Raw genomic sequence first — 16,394 nt, 5'->3', positions numbered from 1 at the left:
TTTCATCCCTTCAGGATCAATAAAATAACTACCTATTTCTTTATTACCTACAAGGGGCTAAACACAGAGGGGACAAACAAGGACAGACATAGGTATTAAGTCGATTACATCGACCCCAGTGCATAACTGGTACTTAATTTATCGACCCTGAAAGGATGAAAGGCAAAGTCGACCTCAGCGGAATGTGAACTCACAACGTAACGCAGACGAAATACCGCTAAGCATTTCACCCGGCGTGCTAACGTTTTTGCCAGCTTGCCGCCTTACAATAAAATAACTACCAGTTGAATACTGGGGTCAATGTAATCAACTTAGCCTGTCCCTTTAAATTGCAGGCCTTGTGCCAAAATTTGAAATGAATATTTCCCACCAAAAAGAGAAAAATTGAAAAAAGAAAGACAGACAGACAGACACAATATCAAACTAGTAAAGAAAGTTTAATGAGACTGAATTTTAAAAGTGAAGAGCTTTTCTCTATAAAACATACAGCACTTCAGAATGGTCAGCATGTCTGCAAGTAGAAAAGAGCGAAAACAAGGAATTAGAAACAGTCTGAAAAACATTGAAGCATGTGTGTGTTAAAATGGTAAAACCTGAAGAATTTAGAAAGTCAGGCCAAGAAAGTAAATACAGAACACAAATGGTGTTAGGAAGGGCATCCAGCTGTAGAAACACTGCTAGATCTAACTGGCCTGGTGCAGCCTTCGGGCTTCCCAGACCCCCAGTTGAACCGTCCAACCCATGCTAGCATGTAAAAGAGCACCATTCGAGCGTAATCGTTACCAACGTTGCCTTACTGGCACCTGTGCCGGTGGCATGTGTAAAAAGATTCGAGCGAGGTCATTGCCAGTACCACCTCACTGGCACCTGTGCCGGTGGCACATAAAAAGCATGCACTACACTCTCGGAGTGGTTGGCGTTAGGAAGGGCATCAAGCAGTAGAAACTCTGCCAGATCAAGATTGGAGCCTGGTGCAGCCATCTGGTTCGCCAGCCCTTAGTCAAAATCGTCCAACCCATGCTAGCATGGAAAGCAGACGTTAAATGATGATGATGATGATGAAGAAGTGTTTGGAACATAAACTGACATGAAATTTTGATGGTGGGTTTTTTTGGATCACTTTAAAACAGTTTTTTATCACAGAACCCAGGGTGGTCCCAGGCAGATGGGTATCAAAGGTGGTTCACCAAAGAGAAATGGTAAACATCATCATCATCATGCCAAAGGAATTAAATCAATTTTACTAAATCATCCACTTAGTCCCTTAATTGAGGAGACCTATGATCAAAAGCCTTCCAATTGTGACCATCCTGCCATTTTCCAACATGCAGGGAACCTAGGACCACATTATCCAACTGCCCCTTAACATGGTTTGAAGGAGATTTGGCTGTTATTTCTAGCAAGTCAAACAACCATGTAGAGGGTCTTTTGTTGGTTTAAAACGTTTTATGTTAATTGAATATGCATGCCCTCGAATTAGTGCATCTGAGTGTTTGGACGAGTGTGTATTATATTATACATACATACACACATATATATACACACACACAGAAAGGGAGAAAGAGAGAGAGAGAGAGACACACATCAGTCACATGTCAGAAATTGCAAAGATGTAAACAATGTAAAGTCTACTTCAAGTGATTCTCTCTATCAAAGAGAGAGGGAGAGAAAGAAGAGGGAAGAGAAGAGGAAAGGATGACAGACAAAGAAAAGCAAAAGAAGGGGACAGAGCAAAGAGAGAGAGAGAGAGAAACAGTGTTGTTCCCAACAGCTGGGCCGATTCCCAAGACCTCCGCTCACCCACCCCTCCATCTCCAACCATTCGTGCTCCCGTCACAAGAGTCTCTTGGAATACTAATTACTGCAAACTGAGGCAGATTAGCTTGACCTTAGGGAAGAGCTGACCTTATCATTTTGCAGCCCCCGTATTTAAGTCAAGACCCTATCTTTCCACAATTTGCTGCTTGAATCAACCCCCAAAGACCAGACACAACAGACTAAAAGTAAAATGGAGATTAAAAGCCCAAACGAGGAAACCATGTGTAATGATCTGTAATTTTGTGTGTGTGAGTGTGTGTTTTCCCTCTCATCTATTAAAAGAAATACAAACACTTTCACACACACACACACACACACACACACATGCCCCACCCTCCCATCCATTCACAAGGCTTTGCTCGGACCCAAAGCTTATAGCAGGCTGAGCCTTCAACTATGTGCTTGAAAAGCAAGCTTCCTAACCATTTGCTCACTCATTCATCCGTTTTACGTCCATTTTTCCTTGCTGGCATGAGTTAGATTCTTTCATTTGTTTCAGTCAATTTGACTGTGGCCATGCTGGAGCACTGCCTTTAGTCGAACAAATCGAACCTCGGTACCTATTCTTTGTAAGCCTAGTACTTATTCTATCGGTCTCTTTTTGCCGAACCATTAAGTTACGGGGATGTGAACACACCAGCATCGGTTGTTATGTGATGGTGGGGGGACAAACACACACACACACACAAACGCCGGTGGCACATAAAAAGCACCCACTACACTCTCGGATTGTTGGCATTAGAAAGGGCATCCAGCTGTAGAAACTTTGCCAGATCAAGATTGGAGCCTGGTGCAGCCATCCAGGTTGCCAGTCCTTAGTCAAATCGTCCAACCCATGCTAGCATGGAAAGCAGATGATAAACGATGTTGATGACAATATATATATATATGCCGGTGGCACGTAAAAGCACCATCCATTCGTGGCTGTTGCCAGCCCCACCTGGGCCCCCGTGCCGGTGGAACATAGCATCATCCGTTTGTGGCCGTTGCCAGTCTCGCCTGGCCCCCGTGCCGGTGGCACATAAAAGCTCCATCCGTTCGTGGCCGTTGCCAGCCTTGCCCCCGTAAAATGCACCATCCGTCCGTGGCCGTTTGCCAGCTCCGTCTGGCACTTGTGCGGGTGGCATGTAAAAAGCACCCACTACACTCACGGAGTGGTTGGCGTTAGGAAGAGCATCCAGCTGTAGAAACACTGCCAGATCAGACTGGAGCCTGGTGCAGCCTTCTGGCTTCACAGACCCCAGTTGAACCGTCCAACCCATGCCAGCATGGAAAGCGGACGCTTATTGATGATGATATGAATACATTATTGAGACATTTTTTTTTCCAGTAAAGGATTAAAAGGACCTCATCTTTCATGTCAACAACAACAACCACAACAATAACACTCCTCATAGAAAGTGACTTGTATGGAGCATGAATGCAAGCCAACACACAACCATAGGTGCATGCATGGCTGTGTGGTAAGAAGTCTTTCTTCCCAACCACAAGATCCCAGGTTCAGTCCCACGCCATGGCACTTTGGGCAAGTGTCTTCTAATACAGCCGAGGGCTGACCAAAGTATTGTGAGTGGATTTGTTAGACAGGTGTTGGTGTGTTTACGTCCCCCATAATTCACCAGTTCAGCAAAAGAGACCAACAGAATAAGGAGCAGGCTTAAGAAAAAAAAAACATACAGGGGTCAATTTGCTGAAATCTCCTTAAGGCCTTAAAGGAATTTCAGTTGAAAAAACTGAAAGGAGTGTTTTTTGTGTGTGTGTGTGTGTGTGTGTGTGTGTGTGTGTGTGCATGACCCTGATTGAGAACCAGTGATGTGACCCTTGCAAGTTTAGAAAAATTAGATCATCATCATCATTGTTTAACATCCATTGTCCGTGCTGGCAAGGGCTGGACAGTCTGGCTGCACCCAACTCCAGTCTGATTTGACATGGTTTTCTACGGATGGATGCCCTTCCTAATGCCAACCACTCCAAGAGTGTAATGGGTGCTTTTATTTGCCACTGGTTTGGGTGCTATTTGTGTGACACCGGGATGCTTTTACATGTCACCAGCTCAGGTGAAAATTTGTATGACACTGGTATCTGCCACGAATACGATTTTGCTCAGCTTCACGGGTCTTCTCAAGCATGACAACGGCAAAGGTCTCAGCCACTGCTTTTGTGAGACCCAACACTTGAAAAGAACTCAGCCACCTTGCCTCCCTGAGGCCCAACACTCAAAAGGAACTCAGCCACCTTGCCTCCCTGAGGCCCAACACTTGAAAAGAACTCAGCCACCTTGCCTCCCTGAGGCCCAACACTCAAAAGGAACTCAGCCACCTTGCCTCCCTGAGGCCCAACACTCAAAAGGAACTCAGCCACCTTGCCTCCCTGAGGCCCAACACTCAAAAGGAACTCAGCCACTTTGCCTCCCTGAGGCCCAACACTCAAAAGGAACTCAGCCACCTTGCCTCCCTGAGGCCCAACACTTGAAAAGAACTCAGCCACCTTGCTCCCTGAGGCCCAACACTCAAAAGGAACTCAGCCACCTTGCCTCCCTGAGGCCCAACACTCAAAAGGAACTCAGCCACCTTGCTCCCTGAGGCCAAACACTCAAAAGGAACTCAGCCACCTTGCCTCCCTGAGGCCCAGCTCTCAAAAGGAACTCAGCCACCTTGCCTCCCTGAGGCCCAACACTCAAAAGGAACTCAGCCACCTTGCCTCCCTGAGGCCCAACACTCAAAAGGAACTCAGCCACCTTGCCTCCCTGAGGCCCAGCTCTCAAAAGGAACTCAGCCACCTTGCCTCCCTGAGGCCCAACACTCAAAAGGAACTCAGCCACTTTGCCTCCCTGAGGCCCAACACTCAAAAGGAACTCAGCCACCTTGCCTCCCTGAGGCCCAACACTCAAAGGAACTCAGCCACCTTGCCTCCCTGAGGCCCAACACTCAAAAGGAACTCAGCCACCTTGCCTCCCTGAGGCCCAACACTTGAAAAACTCAGCCACCTTGCCTCCCTGAGGCCCAACACTCAAAAGGAACTCAGCCACCTTGCCTCCCTGAGGCCCAACACTTGAAAAGAACTCAGCCACCTTGCCTCCCTGAGGCCCAACACTCAAAAGGAACTCAGCCACCTTGCCTCCCTGAGGCCCAACACTCAAAAGGAACTCAGCCACTTTGCCTCCACGGGGCCCAACACTCAAAAGGAACTCAGCCACCTTGCCTCCCTGAGGCCCAACACTCAAAAGGAACTCAGCCACCTTGCCTCCCTGAGGCCCAACACTTGAAAAGAACTCAGCCACCTTGCCTCCCTGAGGCCCAACACTCAAAAGGAACTCAGCCACCTTGCCTCCCTGAGGCCCAACACTCAAAAGGAACTCAGCCACTTTGCCTCCCTGAGGCCCAACACTCAAAAGGAACTCAGCCACCTTGCCTCCCTGAGGCCCAACACTCAAAAGGAACTCAGCCACCTTGCCTCCCTGAGGCCCAACACTCAAAGGAACTCAGCCACCTTGCCTCCCTGAGGCCAACACTTGAAAAGAACTCAGCCACCTTGCCTCCCTGAGGCCCAACACTCAAAAGGAACTCAGCCACCTTGCCTCCCTGAGGCCAACACTCAAAAGGAACTCAGCCACCTTGCCTCCCTGAGGCCCAACACTCAAAAGGAACTCAGCCACTTTGCCTCCACGGGGCCCAACACTCAAAAGGAACTCAGCCACCTTGCCTCCCTGAGGCCCAACACTCAAAAGGAACTCAGCCACCTTGCCTCCCTGAGGCCAACACTCAAAAGGAACTCAGCCACCTTGCCTCCCTGAGGCCCAACACTTGAAAAGAACTCAGCCACCTTGCCTCCCTGAGGCCCAACACTCAAAAGGAACTCAGCCACCTTGCCTCCCTGAGGCCCAACACTCAAAAGGAACTCAGCCACCTTGCCTCCCTGAGGCCCAACACTCAAAAGGAACTCAGCCACCTTGCCTTCCTGAGGCCCAACACAAAAGGAACTCAGCCACTTTGCCTCCCTGAGGCCCAACACTTGAAAAGAACTCAGCCACCTTGCCTCCCTGAGGCCCAACACTCAAAAGGAACTCAGCCACCTTGCCTCCCTGAGGCCAACACTCAAAGGAACTCAGCCACCTTGCCTCCCTGAGGCCCAACACTCAAAAGGAACTCAGCCACCTTGCCTCCCTGAGGCCCAACACTCAAAAGGAACTCAGCCACTTTGCCTCCCTGAGGCCCAACACTCAAAAGGAACTCAGCCACCTTGCCTCCCTGAGGCCCAACACTTGAAAAGAACTCAGCCACCTTGCCTCCCTGAGGCCCAACACTCAAAAGGAACTCAGCCACCTTGCCTCCCTGAGGCCCAACACTTGAAAAGAACTCAGCCACCTTGCCTCCCTGAGGCCCAACACTTGAAAAGAACTCAGCCACCTTGCCTCCCTGAGGCCCAACACTCAAAAGGAACTCAGCCACCTTGCCTCCTGAGGCCCAACACTCAAAAGGAACTCAGCCACTTTGCCTCCCTGAGGCCAACACTCAAAAGGAACTCAGCCACTTTGCCTCCCTGAGGCCCAACACTCAAAAGGAACTCAGCCACCTTGCCTCCCTGAGGCCCAACACTTGAAAAGAACTCAGCCACCTTGCCTCCCTGAGGCCCAACACTCAAAAGGAACTCAGCCACCTTGCCTCCCTGAGGCCCAACACTTGAAAAGAACTCAGCCACCTTGCCTCCCTGAGGCCCAACACTCAAAAGGAACTCAGCCACCTTGCCTCCTGAGGCCAACACTTGAAAAGAACTCAGCCACCTTGCCTCCCTGAGGCCCAACACTCAAAAGGAACTCAGCCACCTTGCCTCCCTGAGGCCCAACACTTGAAAAGAACTCAGCCCCTTGCCTCCCTGAGGCCCAACACTCAAAAGGAACTCAGCCACCTTGCCTCCCTGAGGCCCAACACTTGAAAAGAACTCAGCCACCTTGCCTCCCTGAGGCCCAACACTCAAAAGGAACTCAGCCACCTTGCCTCCCTGAGGCCCAACACTTGAAAAGAACTCAGCCACCTTGCCTCCCTGAGGCCCAACACTCAAAAGGAACTCAGCCACCTTGCCTCCCTGAGGCCCAACACTTGAAAAGAACTCAGCCACCTTGCCTCCCTGAGGCCCAACACTCAAAAGGAACTCAGCCACCTTGCCTCCCTGAGGCCCAGCTCTCAAAAGGAACTCAGCCACTTTGCCTCCCTGAGGCCCAACACTCAAAAGGAACTCAGCCACCTTGCCTCCCTGAGGCCCAACACTCAAAAGGAACTCAGCCACCTTGCCTCCCTGAGGCCCAACACTCAAAAGGAACTCAGCCACCTTGCCTCCCTGAGGCCCAACACTCAAAAGGAACTCAGCCACCTTGCCTCCCTGAGGCCCAACACTCAAAAGGAACTCATCCACCTTGCCTCCCTGAGGCCCAACACTCAAAAGGAACTCAGCCACCTTGCCTCCCTGAGGCCCAACACTCAAAAGGAACTCAGCCACCTTGCCTCCCTGAGGCCCAACACTCAAAAGGAACTCAGCCACCTTGCCTCCCTGAGGCCCAACACTTGAAAAGAACTCAGCCACCTTGCCTCCCTGAGGCCCAACACTCAAAAGGAACTCAGCCACCTTGCCTCCCTGAGGCCCAACACTTGAAAAGAACTCAGCCACCTTGCCTCCCTGAGGCCCAACACTCAAAAGGAACTCAGCCACTTTGCCTCCCTGAGGCCCAACACTCAAAAGGAACTCAGCCACCTTGCCTCCCTGAGGCCCAACACTTGAAAAGAACTCAGCCACTTTGCCTCCCTGAGGCCCAACACTCAAAGGAACTCAGCCACCTTGCCTCCCTGAGGCCCAACACTCAAAAGGAACTCAGCCACCTTGCCTCCCTGAGGCCCAACACTCAAAAGGAACTCAGCCACTTTGCCTCCCTGAGGCCCAACACTCAAAAGGAACTCAGCCACTTTGCCTCCACGGGGCCAACACTCAAAAGGAACTCAGCCACCTTGCCTCCCTGAGGCCCAACACTCAAAAGGAACTCAGCCACCTTGCCTCCCTGAGGCCCAACACTCAAAAGGAACTCAGCCACCTTGCCTCCCTGAGGCCCAACACTCAAAAGGAACTCAGCCACTTTGCCTCCCTGAGGCCCAACACTCAAAAGGAACTCAGCCACTTTGCCTCCACGGGGCCCAACACTCAAAAGGAACTCAGCCACCTTGCCTCCCTGAGGCCCAACACTCAAAAGGAACTCAGCCACCTTGCCTCCCTGAGGCCCAACACTCAAAAGGAACTCAGCCACCTTGCCTCCCTGAGGCCCAACACTCAAAAGGAACTCAGCCACTTTGCCTCCCTGTGGCCCAACACTCAAAAGGAACTCAGCCACTTTGCCTCCACGGGGCCCAACACTCAAAAGGAACTCAGCCACCTTGCCTCCCTGAGGCCAACACTCAAAAGGAACTCAGCCACCTTGCCTCCCTGAGGCCCAACACTCAAAAGGAACTCAGCCACTTTGCCTCCCTGAGGCCCAACACTCAAAAGGAACTCAGCCACTTGCCTCCACGGGGCCAACACTCAAAAGGAACTCAGCCACCTTGCCTCCCTGAGGCCCAACACTTGAAAAGAACTCAGCCACCTTGCCTCCCTGAGGCCCAACACTCAAAAGGAACTCAGCCACCTTGCCTCCCTGAGGCCCAACACTGAAAAGAACTCAGCCACCTTGCCTCCCTGAGGCCCAACACTCAAAAGGAACTCAGCCACTTTGCCTCCCTGAGGCCCAACACTCAAAAGGAACTCAGCCACCTTGCCTCCCTGAGGCGCAACACTTGAAAAGAACTCAGCCACCTTGCCTCCCTGAGGCCCAACACTCAAAAGGAACTCAGCCACTTTGCCTCCACGGGGCCCAAAACTCAAAAGGAACTCAGCCACCTTGCCTCCCTGAGGCCCAACACTCAAGAGGAACTCAGCCACCTTGCCTCCCTGAGGCCCAACACTCAAAAGGAACTCAGCCACCTTCCCTCCCTGAGGCCCAACACTTGAAAAGAACTCAGCCACCTTGCCTCCCTGAGGCCCAACACTCAAAAGGAACTCAGCCACCTTGCCTCCCTGAGCCCAACACTCAAAAGGAACTCAGCCACCTTGCCTCCCTGAGGCCCAACACTCAAAAGGAACTCAGCCACTTTGCCTCCACGGGGCCCAACACTCAAAAGGAACTCAGCCACCTTGCCTCCCTGAGGCCCAACACTCAAAAGGAACTCAGCCACCTTGCCTCCCTGAGGCCCAACACTCAAAAGGAACTCAGCCACCTTGCCTCCCTGAGGCCCAACACTGAAAAGAACTCAGCCACCTTGCCTCCCTGAGGCCCAACACTCAAAAGGAACTCAGCCACCTTGCCTCCCTGAGGCCCAACACTCAAAAGGAACTCAGCCACCTTGCCTCCCTGAGGCCAACACTCAAAAGGAACTCAGCCACTTTGCCTCCCTGAGGCCCAACACTCAAAAGGAACTCAGCCACCTTGCCTCCCTGAGGCCCAACACTTGAAAAGAACTCAGCCACCTTGCCTCCCTGAGGCCCAACACTCAAAAGGAACTCAGCCACCTTGCCTCCCTGAGGCCCAACACTCAAAAGGAACTCAGCCACCTTGCCTCCCTGAGGCCCAACACTCAAAAGGAACTCAGCCACCTTGCCTCCCTGAGGCCCAACACTCAAAAGGAACTCAGCCACTTTGCCTCCCTGAGGCCCAACACTCAAAAGGAACTCAGCCACCTTGCCTCCCTGAGGCCCAACACTTGAAAAGAACTCAGCCACCTTGCCTCCCTGAGGCCCAACACTCAAAAGGAAGTCAGCCACCTTGCCTCCCTGAGGCCCAACACTTGAAAAGAACTCAGCCACCTTGCCTCCCTGAGGCCCAACACTTGAAAAGAACTCAGCCACCTTGCCTCCCTGAGGCCCAACACTCAAAAGGAACTCAGCCACCTTGCCTCCCTGAGGCCCAACACTCAAAAGGAACTCAGCCACTTTGCCTCCCTGAGGCCCAACACTCAAAAGGAACTCAGCCACTTTGCCTCCCTGAGGCCCAACACTCAAAAGGAACTCAGCCACCTTGCCTCCCTGAGGCCCAACACTTGAAAAGAACTCAGCCACCTTGCCTCCCTGAGGCCCAACACTCAAAAGGAACTCAGCCACCTTGCCTCCCTGAGGCCCAACACTTGAAAAGAACTCAGCCACCTTGCCTCCCTGAGGCCCAACACTCAAAAGGAACTCAGCCACCTTGCCTCCCTGAGGCCCAACACTTGAAAAGAACTCAGCCACCTTGCCTCCCTGAGGCCCAACACTCAAAAGGAACTCAGCCACCTTGCCTCCCTGAGGCCCAACACTGAAAAGAACTCAGCCACCTTGCCTCCCTGAGGCCCAACACTCAAAAGGAACTCAGCCACCTTGCCTCCCTGAGGCCCAACACTGAAAAGAACTCAGCCACCTTGCCTCCCTGAGGCCCAACACTCAAAAGGAACTCAGCCACCTTGCCTCCCTGAGGCCCAACACTTGAAAAGAACTCAGCCACCTTGCCTCCCTGAGGCCCAACACTCAAAAGGAACTCAGCCACCTTGCCTCCCTGAGGCCCAACACTTGAAAAGAACTCAGCCACCTTGCCTCCCTGAGGCCCAACACTCAAAAGGAACTCAGCCACCTTGCCTCCCTGAGGCCCAGCTCTCAAAAGGAACTCAGCCACTTTGCCTCCCTGAGGCCCAACACTCAAAAGGAACTCAGCCACCTTGCCTCCCTGAGGCCCAACACTCAAAAGGAACTCAGCCACCTTGCCTCCTGAGGCCCAACACTCAAAAGGAACTCAGCCACCTTGCCTCCCTGAGGCCCAACACTCAAAAGGAACTCAGCCACCTTGCCTCCCTGAGGCCCAACACTCAAAAGGAACTCATCCACCTTGCCTCCCTGAGGCCCAACACTCAAAAGGAACTCAGCCACCTTGCCTCCATGAGGCCCAACACTCAAAAGGAACTCAGCCACCTTGCCTCCCTGAGGCCCAACACTCAAAAGGAACTCAGCCACCTTGCCTCCCTGAGGCCCAACACTTGAAAAGAACTCAGCCACCTTGCCTCCCTGAGGCCCAACACTCAAAAGGAACTCAGCCACCTTGCCTCCCTGAGGCCCAACACTTGAAAAGAACTCAGCCACCTTGCCCCTGAGGCCCAACACTCAAAAGGAACTCAGCCACTTTGCCTCCCTGAGGCCCAACACTCAAAAGGAACTCAGCCACCTTGCCTCCCTGAGGCCCAACACTTGAAAAGAACTCAGCCACTTTGCCTCCCTGAGGCCCAACACTCAAAAGGAACTCAGCCACCTTGCCTCCCTGAGGCCCAACACTCAAAAGGAACTCAGCCACCTTGCCTCCCTGAGGCCCAACACTCAAAAGGAACTCAGCCACTTTGCCTCCCTGAGGCCCAACACTCAAAAGGAACTCAGCCACTTTGCCTCCACGGGGCCCAACACTCAAAAGGAACTCAGCCACCTTGCCTCCCTGAGGCCCAACACTCAAAAGGAACTCAGCCACCTTGCCTCCCTGAGGCCCAACACTCAAAAGGAACTCAGCCACTTTGCCTCCCTGAGGCCCAACACTCAAAAGGAACTCAGCCACTTTGCCTCCACGGGGCCCAACACTCAAAAGGAACTCAGCCACCTTGCCTCCCTGAGGCCCAACACTCAAAAGGAACTCAGCCACCTTGCCTCCCTGAGGCCCAACACTCAAAAGGAACTCAGCCACCTTGCCTCCCTGAGGCCCAACACTCAAAAGGAACTCAGCCACTTTGCCTCCCTGTGGCCCAACACTCAAAAGGAACTCAGCCACTTTGCCTCCACGGGGCCCAACACTCAAAAGGAACTCAGCCACCTTGCCTCCCTGAGGCCCAACACTCAAAAGGAACTCAGCCACCTTGCCTCCCTGAGGCCCAACACTCAAAAGGAACTCAGCCACTTTGCCTCCCTGAGGCCCAACACTCAAAAGGAACTCAGCCACTTTGCCTCCACGGGGCCCAACACTCAAAAGGAACTCAGCCACCTTGCCTCCCTGAGGCCCAACACTTGAAAAGAACTCAGCCACCTTGCCTCCCTGAGGCCCAACACTCAAAAGGAACTCAGCCACCTTGCCTCCCTGAGGCCCAACACTTGAAAAGAACTCAGCCACCTTGCCTCCCTGAGGCCCAACACTCAAAAGGAACTCAGCCACTTTGCCTCCCTGAGGCCCAACACTCAAAAGGAACTCAGCCACCTTGCCTCCCTGAGGCCCAACACTTGAAAAGAACTCAGCCACCTTGCCTCCCTGAGGCCAACACTCAAAAGGAACTCAGCCACTTTGCCTCCACGGGGCCCAACACTCAAAAGGAACTCAGCCACTTGCCTCCCTGAGGCCCAACACTCAAAAGGAACTCAGCCACCTTGCCTCCCTGAGGCCCAACACTCAAAAGGAACTCAGCCACTTGCCTCCCTGAGGCCCAACACTCAAAAGGAACTCAGCCACTTTGCCTCCACGGGGCCCAACACTCAAAAGGAACTCAGCCACCTTGCTCCCTGAGGCCCAACACTTGAAAAGAACTCAGCCACCTTGCCTCCCTGAGGCCCAACACTCAAAAGGAACTCAGCCACTTGCCTCCCTGAGGCCCAACACTTGAAAAGAACTCAGCCACCTTGCCTCCCTGAGGCCCAACACTCAAAAGGAACTCAGCCACCTTGCCTCCCTGAGGCCCAACACTGAAAAGAACTCAGCCACCTTGCCTCCCTGAGGCCCAACACTCAAAAGGAACTCAGCCACCTTGCCCCTGAGGCCCAACACTTGAAAAGAACTCAGCCACCTTGCCTCCCTGAGGCCCAACACTCAAAAGGAACTCAGCCACCTTGCCTCCCTGAGGCCCAACACTCAAAAGGAACTCAGCCACCTTGCCTCCCTGAGGCCCAACACTCAAAAGGAACTCAGCCACCTTGCCTCCCTGAGGCCCACACTTGAAAAGAACTCAGCCACCTTGCCTCCCTGAGGCCCAACACTCAAAAGGAACTCAGCCACCTTGCCTCCCTGAGGCCCAACACTTGAAAAGAACTCAGCCACCTTGCCTCCCTGAGGCCCAACACTCAAAAGGAACTCAGCCACCTTGCCTCCCTGAGGCCCAACACTTGAAAAGAACTCAGCCACCTTGCCTCCCTGAGGCCCAACACTCAAAAGGAACTCAGCCACTTTGCCTCCCTGAGGCCCAACACTCAAAAGGAACTCAGCCACTTTGCCTCCCTGAGGCCCAGCTCTCAAAAGGAACTCAGCCACCTTGCCTCCCTGAGGCCCAACACTCAAAAGGAACTCAGCCACCTTGCCTCCCTGAGGCCCAACACTCAAAAGGAACTCAGCCACTTTGCCTCCCTGAGGCCCAACACTCAAAAGGAACTCAGCCACTTTGCCTCCCTGAGGCCCAACACTCAAAAGGAACTCAGCCACTTTGCCTCCCTGAGGCCCAGCTCTCAAAAGGAACTCAGCCACCTTGCCTCCCTGAGGCCCAACACTCAAAAGGAACTCAGCCACCTTGCCTCCCTGAGGCCCAACTCTCAAAAGGTGTTCTTTACAAGCCACCAGCACAGGTGTACTCGGCTTGATTGGGTCCTCTCATGCACAGCGCATCAGGTGTACAACAAAAACAAACAGAAACTACAATTTAGCAAACAAAACTAGTCACTACCCATAGAATATACACCATTCTATCAAGTAAAAGACATTCAGAGAATGGAGAGAAATAAAAGACAAAATCCTTCATAAGTCATTCAAAATGTTTTAATAAATAAATTAAAAAGAGAAAAAAAAAAAGAAGGAAAGTAATTAAAAACTAAAACAAACTTACGCAATTTGGTGTTCGGAATAATGGTCAAACATTCTCCGCTTTTTGGCCGGAAGGTCGTTGATATCATAAAACTCAAGGTTTGAAAACGAGAGTTTGTGGTATGGCACACAGCCTAGTGAGTGGTTTTCCCAGTTGGTGTCTGAGAAAGAGGAGGGGAAATATATTACAGTTAATAATCAAAGAATCAAAGAATCAAATCAAAATCGATGAACATCAATGGAATTTGTAGTTTTGTGGTACCAGTGCTGGTGGCACATAAGAAAACCATCCGAACCTGGCCGTAGCCAGTACCGCATCGACTCGCCTCTGTGCTGGTGGCACGTAACAAACACCATCCGATCGTGGCCGTGCCAGCCTCGCCTGGACTCCGTGCCGGTGGCATGTAATAAACATCATCCGACCGTGGCCGTTTGCCAGCCTCGTCTGGCACCTGTGTCGGTGGCACATAAAAAGCACCCACTACACTCACGGAGTAGTTGGCATTAGGAAGGGCATCCAGCTGTAGAAACACTGCCAGATCTGACTGGCCTGGTGCAGCCTTCGGGCTTCCCAGACCCCAGTTGAACCTTCCAACCCATGCTAGCATGGAAAGCAGACGTTAAACGATGATGATGATGATGAATAATGGCTGTTGTTTTTGTTTAGATTCAGATTAGACATGGTTAAGCTAACAGGTCAATGACTAACAGGTTCTCCAACCATTACAATCCCATCTTTTATATCAGGGCCACTGACTGGCTCCTGTGCTGGTGGCACATAAAAAAAGCACCGTTCGAGTGTGGTCGTTGCCAGTGCCGCCAGACTGGCTCCTGTGCAGGTGGCACATAAAAAGCACCATTTGAGTGTGGCCGATGCCAGTACCACCTGACTGGCCCTCATGCCGGTGACACATAAAAGCACCCACTACACTCTCAGAGTTGTTGGCGTTAGGAAGGGCATCCAGCTGTAGAAACTTTGCCAGACCAAATTGGAGACTGGTGCAGCCTCCTGGCTCGCCAGCCCTCACTCAAACTGTCCAACCCATGCCAGCATGGAAAAGCGGACGTTAAACGACAATGATAATGATACACACATCATCAGCATTTAACATTAAGCTAACAATTGTCAGCTCACCGCCATACAATAACAACAACAATAATAATAATTTTAACATTCACTTTTCCATGTTTGCGAGGATCAGACAGGATTTCTTGAGGCAGAGATTTTAGAGCTGGATGCCCTTACTGTCACCAACCCTTAACCTGTTTCCAAGCAAGGTGACATTACCCCATGACCTGACATGTTTTCACCAAAGATTGTGTGACAGTAACACTCATTTACACCTATTGCACAATGTCAAAACATGGAGACACAAAATCATTCACATACACACATAAACACACGTGGGATTCTTTCAGTTTCCACAATCCCGGGGCTATAATAGAAGACAATTGCTCAAGGTACTCTGCAGTGGGGCTGAACCTGAATCCATATGATTGGGACGCAAACTTCTTAACCACACAGCTACGAGTGCGCACATGTGTGTGTGTGTGAGTGAATTTTTACAATCTGTGACAATAACATAAAAATGTGATTAGAGGGAATTTAGCTGCTGTTTCTAGCAAGCAAATCGACCAACAGTCTCTTTCACTGGCCTGGGATAATAACAGTTTATCTTTTAGGCACACAGTAAATTTTATAGGAATGGGAAGAAATTGTGCCAGTAATACGTTGGGGTTGATTTACTTGACTTAGTTCTACCATCAGAAACACACAATCTTTTGTCATTCAGGCAAAAAAATACAAACACAGAAATACATACAAACAGCTTCAATAAAGTTCTATATTTAAGAGATGAGGTAATTATGTAAATTATTTAGATTTGACGGATATTTGTCCTCATCCTATTGTTGTTAACACAATGTTTTGGCTAATGTATCCTCCAGCCTTCATCAGGTGTATTGAGGAAATTTCGAACCTGGATTCTCATTCTTACAGTATTTTTCGATATTATTATTATCATTATTATTATTATTATTCAGGTCACTGCCTGGAATCAAACTCGGAATCTTGGGGTTAGTAGCCCTGCTCTTAACCACTATGCCATATGCCCGAAAACTAAAAGAAGCAGCACATATGCGAGGACCCAACAACCTTCTAAACAGACCGAGTGCAGATATGAGTAGCATATGGAAACTAGTATTAAGGAAGGATAGGAAAATATTAGATTTATAAGCCATAAAATTCACTCCATAATTGCTCATGGGCATATGGCGTAGTGGTTAAGAGTGTGGGCTACTAACCCCAAGGTTCTAAGTTCAATTCCAGGCAGTGACCTGAATAATAACAACAACATCGGTAAATACCTTAAGAATGAGAACCCAGGTTCAAAGTTTCCCCAAGACACCTGATGAACAAGATGAGGACAAATATCCATCAAATGTAAATAATGTAAATAAGGTATCACCCTCTCCTACTACCACCACTCAAATACTGTACACAATGGTAAAGAGGTGATAGAAGGAGGAATTGCAACCCATACACAGAGGACAGCTGCATAAAGAAGTGCTGAGGGTAGACCGAGGAAGATGTGGGATGAAGTGGTGAGAAAGGATCTTCGGATGCTGGCATCAAGTTAAGTAAAATCGCTGTCGCCCACCCGTACAGGTGCTGCTTAAATGCACCTGTGTTGGTGGCGGCTCATAAAAACCACCTAATGCACTC

General features: G+C 50.9%; 1 protein-coding gene across 1 annotated transcript in view; it reads right to left on the bottom strand.

Moving 5' to 3' along the window:
* Positions 1-418: 418 nt before the first annotated feature.
* LOC115219840 (ribosomal biogenesis protein LAS1L) overlaps positions 419-16,394 on the bottom strand; it is a 46,419-nt gene continuing 30,443 nt past the window's right edge. Inside the window, exons 13-14 of the mRNA XM_029790126.2 lie at positions 13,692-13,830; positions 419-511 (exon numbers count right to left, since the gene is read on the bottom strand). Coding sequence (XP_029645986.1) covers positions 475-511; positions 13,692-13,830 — 176 coding nt within the window. The 3' untranslated portion in view covers positions 419-474. The remainder of the gene's footprint in view (positions 512-13,691; positions 13,831-16,394) is intronic.

This window comes from Octopus sinensis, linkage group LG15 (genome assembly GCF_006345805.1).
Source record: "Octopus sinensis linkage group LG15, ASM634580v1, whole genome shotgun sequence".
NCBI classification, from domain to species: domain Eukaryota; kingdom Metazoa; phylum Mollusca; class Cephalopoda; order Octopoda; family Octopodidae; genus Octopus; species Octopus sinensis.
The sequence above is the reverse complement of the archived record's forward strand: the minus strand, read 5'-3'. Positions and strand labels throughout refer to the sequence as shown.